Source organism: Rattus norvegicus, chromosome 1, assembly GCF_021556685.1.
Source record: "Rattus norvegicus strain SHRSP/BbbUtx chromosome 1, alternate assembly SHRSP_T2T, whole genome shotgun sequence".
Taxonomy (NCBI): Eukaryota; Metazoa; Chordata; class Mammalia; order Rodentia; family Muridae; genus Rattus; species Rattus norvegicus.
Genome location: NC_141534.1, coordinates 22,738,107 through 22,743,070, shown reverse-complemented (window position 1 = coordinate 22,743,070; position 4,964 = coordinate 22,738,107). Strand labels below are relative to the sequence as shown.

The 4,964-nt window shown below is 43.1% G+C and overlaps 1 protein-coding gene across 1 annotated transcript; it reads left to right on the top strand.

The window, feature by feature from the left end:
* Window positions 1-663: 663 nt before the first annotated feature.
* Taar2 (trace amine associated receptor 2) lies at window positions 664-4,636 on the top strand. Its single transcript, NM_001008512.1, is given in 2 exon segments — window positions 664-687; window positions 3,641-4,636. Coding segments are annotated over 2 exon segments (1,020 nt in total).
* Window positions 4,637-4,964: the final 328 nt, after the last annotated feature.

Below are 4,964 nucleotides of genomic sequence, written 5' to 3'. Positions count from 1 at the left end.
AATAAACTTTCTCATATCAAAAGAACACGTACAAAACTATAGGCATCTGTGACTAGATGTGAACAGTTTTAAACACATGACATCCAAGAGGATATGAGCATAGTCGTGGGAGTTACTTAAAGCAGTGCTAACTGTGTGTAACTCCTCCGGTGGTGTTAGGAGCACTGAGCTGCACCCTAGGCAAACACAGGCAAAAGTGGATGAGAAAATCCTGTGAGTATAAAATGTGACACAAAATATGGACTGTGCTTCTTCATTCTGGTCATCCTAAAGTGGCGGCGGACATCTATGTAATCTATTTCTCTCCTTGAATCTCCCATTCTATCTTTTTCTAATGGGGATTGAGAGTCATCGATAGCTGAAGGAGATCCATTTAACTATTACAGCCTTTACGAAATAGCTGTCTTACAGTATTCACAGTGCTGTGGGTGGTGAAAATTTAGGCAAGCAGAGATTCCTAAGAGGATAAAGGGGTAGGTCAGGGACACTTAAGCTCTTAAACTTCAGAATGACAAGGGCCCTCCCCTTCTCCCCAATGCATATCCAGTGCCCTTGAGACTAATTGTTAAATTATAAAGCAGCATAGTTAACATAGTTCATGTCTTAGTGCAACATCAGCAGTCAGCAGAGAAGAGACAGTGTTTCTTCCACAAAGCAGCTACAATGACATCTTTTGAAGCCCAACAGGTACATGGAAGGGATTGCAAAGGGAAGATCTGTGTTTTCTCTTCTTTGAATGTTAAGTAAAATGTCTCTGCTGTAAAGCAGTAACATTGTTTCTGTTTGTTTTCTTCTGTTTTCAATCTGTTCCCGTGTAGGGAGAATAAGTAAGATTCTAGATGGTTAGTGATTCAGTCAGGGCTTACTGTAAATTTGCAGTGGAAGGCAGTTCAGTTTAAGCATGGAAACAAAACTATTTACTGCCTTTTGACGACATGTCTTGTCTCCTGAACACCTGAAAAGAGTAGGGGTTTTTCTAAGGATCAACTGATTTGTTTGATACAGGTGTTCCTAGGTGAGGCAGAGGGCTCTCAGGGACAGAATGTGTGCTCGCTCACTGTGACCAAGGCACTGGGCTGAATCCCCACTTCCCAAAAGAAGGGCAAGGGAAAAGCATAGCAAATCCAAAGGGAATTTGATTGGCTTATTTTGAAATCACTTCACTTAGAAAATAAAAGAGTTGTCTGGGTGGGGGATCTGTCAGTCTTGTCTGTCTGCCTGCCTGTCTGTCTATTATTATCTTATATATGTATCCTATCTATATCTCATGCCTTCCTGTGGTATTTTTTTAATACACCTTAGAAATGCACGGGAAGATGATTTTAATGAAACTCTCCCAAGGCTCAGGGATGATTATGGAAGGGGAGAAGGGAGGAAGATGTTGAGAGTCAGAGGTGAACCACTGTAGTGAAACAGCGCTTTCCAGACATGATAGGGACACTCCACATGTGAATTCAACCTTCTTGCATGTACAAGATGAAGTCAGACAAAACGTCAATGTGGTTGGAGGGAGGTCATAAAGTCCCAGCACTGAGGAACTGTTGGCAAGAGATGACTGCAGGAGGAGGTAGATTTTCTTCAGCGACATGGTCCCTGAGAGACCTCCTGGGCTCTAGTTGATGGCCCCAAACCTATGTACAGACTGGCAGTACCATGTGGGCTCAGAGGGTTAAAAACAAAGGAGACATAGGCTGGGAGGACAGAGTGGTGGTAAGGGTAAGGCAGAAGTTGGAAATGAAGGACCAGGAGATGGACTTGATCAAAACACATTACATGCAGGTAACAAAGTTTTGAACAAATGAACAAAAATCGCTCTCCTAGGCTGGTCATTGTGGTGCATACTTATAATCCCAACACTCCAGAGATGAAGACAGGAGGACCAAGAGTTCAAGGCCAACCTGGGTCCTATGAGGTCTTATCTCAAAAGCCAAACAACTAAAGCCAAACCAACTAACCACCACTACCACCTATTGGGAATAGATTGGTATTCTGTCAATACCATCTAAGGCATTAGCTGGCAGAGACCTTAAATGGAATTTGGTGATCTACCTGCCTGAGCTTCTAAGCACCCAGGTCTCTCATAGCAGAGGTTCCTTTCTCCATTTCAAACCTCTCTGAAAGCACATAGTGTCACAGACTCCACTTCTTCTCTGCGGATGAAACTGGAGTCCCAGAGTAGGAAGGAAAGGGGACTCAGTCTGCCTTGGATCCATTCCTTGCTATCAGCCGCTCCCTTTCCTACAGCTGGTTTGGTTGTTTCAATAAAAAGTAGTCACTAAAAGGCCAGATGCTTTGAGTTCCCTCCCCAGGACCCACATAGTGGAAGGAGAGAACCAACTCCTAAAAGTTGTCCACTGACCCTTGTGTACCTGCTCTGTGATGCTGGCTGTACTTGGGGACTTGCTAGAGAGGATGGTTCTGCCAGATAATTAAAGATACTTCAGTAATTCTACTTAAAAATTTTAGAAGAAGAAATCAAAGCATAGAGAACATCAAAAATCACAGGAACGAAACCATTTTCACACAGTAGATTTATAAGGCAACATACACACCACACCAAGCAAATCGTGTCTGATGATAGATTCCAGAGTCATCTGGGGACAAAGTGTATGCATTTTCTAATAGTAATCTGTTCTTTCCGCACATACAAGGAAGCCCAGTCAGAGGTTAGGCCAGTAAGACATTTATTTGTCTCTATCCCTCTTTCTCTTTCGGCTTCCTCCTTTCTACTTCTGATTTACAACTCCTGTAACAACAAAGTGAGTGGATTAAGTGTTGGTGGTAAAACTCAAGCAGGCATTAAAACTATAAACAATTTTAATCTACTCTATTAGAATCCTATCAATCATAAAGTGAATGAGAAAGACACAATCATATTTATATATATTTTTCCTTTTCTCAAGTTTATTTGTAAAAGCAGCATAGGACACTGGTCATCTGCACATAGTGTGTAGGTGGGTGTGTCACAGCAGTCCAGCTGTCTTCACACAGGCAGGCGCCTTTTCTATGGGGTCTGCACAGGGGCCTGGGCGCTTTTGGGAACCTGGGCTGGAACTGAAGCCTGGACCTTAGCCGAGGCTTTGGTCTTTGCCTGGGTTTGAACCTTTGGCTTTGGTTGGCAGAGCCTACGACCCTTGGCTATGTAGCTTCGAATCTTCCCAAGCTTGGGGTGAGTGATGAAAGCCAGATGGCTGAGTTTGCGGCTGGGGCCCTTTGGCATCTTGGACTTAATGGCCTGAGGCTTCACAAGGGTCTGGATGGGTACACTCACTGCCTTTGCATTGTTGACCTGCATCTTCTTCAGGCCTTTCTTGTTGTGCTTCTTGGTAAAGCGCATATTCCTCAGGAACTTGGGGTCAACACCCTTAAGAGATTCATATCTTTGTGTCTGGGGTTTCTTGATGCCGTTTCTGTGCCATTTGTGGGACTAGTTGTGTGTGGCGTGGTTCTTGGACTTGGCCATGTCTGCACGGTAAGCTGCTCCCGCAGCTTCTGGGACCGCATATTTATATATTTCAGTATTAATCATCCTCCCGAGCCTTCTGTGCTTTTTTGTTGAATCTGTCAATGAGAGAAGAGATAAAATGTAGAGTGTTTGTCTGTTCTCTGTTAAGTCCCACGTGTCCTTTCGTTTATGTAGGAAACCTTCGATTGTTCAGAATATGGGAATGGATCTTGCCCAGAGAATGAAAGGTCTCTGGGGGTCCGAGCTGCAATGTACTCACTGATGGCAGGAGCCATCTTCATCACGATCTTTGGCAACCTGGTCATGATCATTTCCATTTCCTACTTCAAGCAGCTTCACACACCGACCAACCTCCTCATTCTCTCCATGGCTGTCACCGACTTCCTGTTGGGATTCACCATCATGCCATACAGTATGGTCCGGTCAGTGGAAAACTGCTGGTATTTTGGGCTTACCTTTTGCAAGATCCATTATAGCTTTGACCTGATGCTTAGCATAACGTCCATTTTCCACCTTTGCTCGGTGGCCATAGATAGATTTTACGCCATCTGTCACCCTTTGCATTATTGCACCAAAATGACTATTCCGGTCGTCAAGCGGCTGCTGCTCGTCTGCTGGTCAGTCCCCGGGGCGTTTGCCTTTGGGGTGGTCTTTTCAGAGGCTTATGCTGATGGGATTGAAGGCTATGACATTTTGGTTGCATGTTCCAGTTCCTGCCCAGTCATGTTTAACAAGCTCTGGGGGACCACCTTATTTGTGGCGGGCTTTTTTACTCCGAGCTCCATGATGGTGGGGATTTATGGCAAAATTTTCGCAGTATCCAAAAAACATGCTCGCGTAATTGACAACTTGCCAGAAAATCAAAATAATCAAATGAGGAAGGACAAAAAGGCAGCCAAAACCTTGGGGATAGTGATGGGTGTTTTCTTACTGTGTTGGTTTCCATGTTTCTTCACGATCCTGTTAGATCCGTTTCTGAATTTCTCTACGCCTGCAATTCTGTTTGATGCCTTAACTTGGTTCGGCTATTTTAATTCCACATGTAATCCCTTAATTTATGGTTTCTTCTACCCCTGGTTTCGCAGAGCACTCAGGTACATTTTGCTGGGTAAAATTTTCAGCTCACATTTCCACAACACTAATTTGTTTACGCAAAAAGAAACAGAATAGACCTGATCCGTACTAGTGCACCCAAGAGTGGCACTCAAATAATGAAATTGCTTCAAGGGGCTTAGGAGATTGAGGGGGGCCAGTAAGGAAGGGTTGCCATGGCCAGAGTATGGAGAGAAGTGGATGAATAACAAAGGAAATGTGTGTATATATATATAACATATATATATATACATATATAATATGTATATGAAAATATATAATGTAGAACAAAAACTAAATGACAAAGACATAACAAATGAAATATATGTAAGAAAATAAGGACTCTGCATAGTGAAACCTAATTACAGTAATGTAAATGTTAATAATAAAAACAATAAAGAGTAAC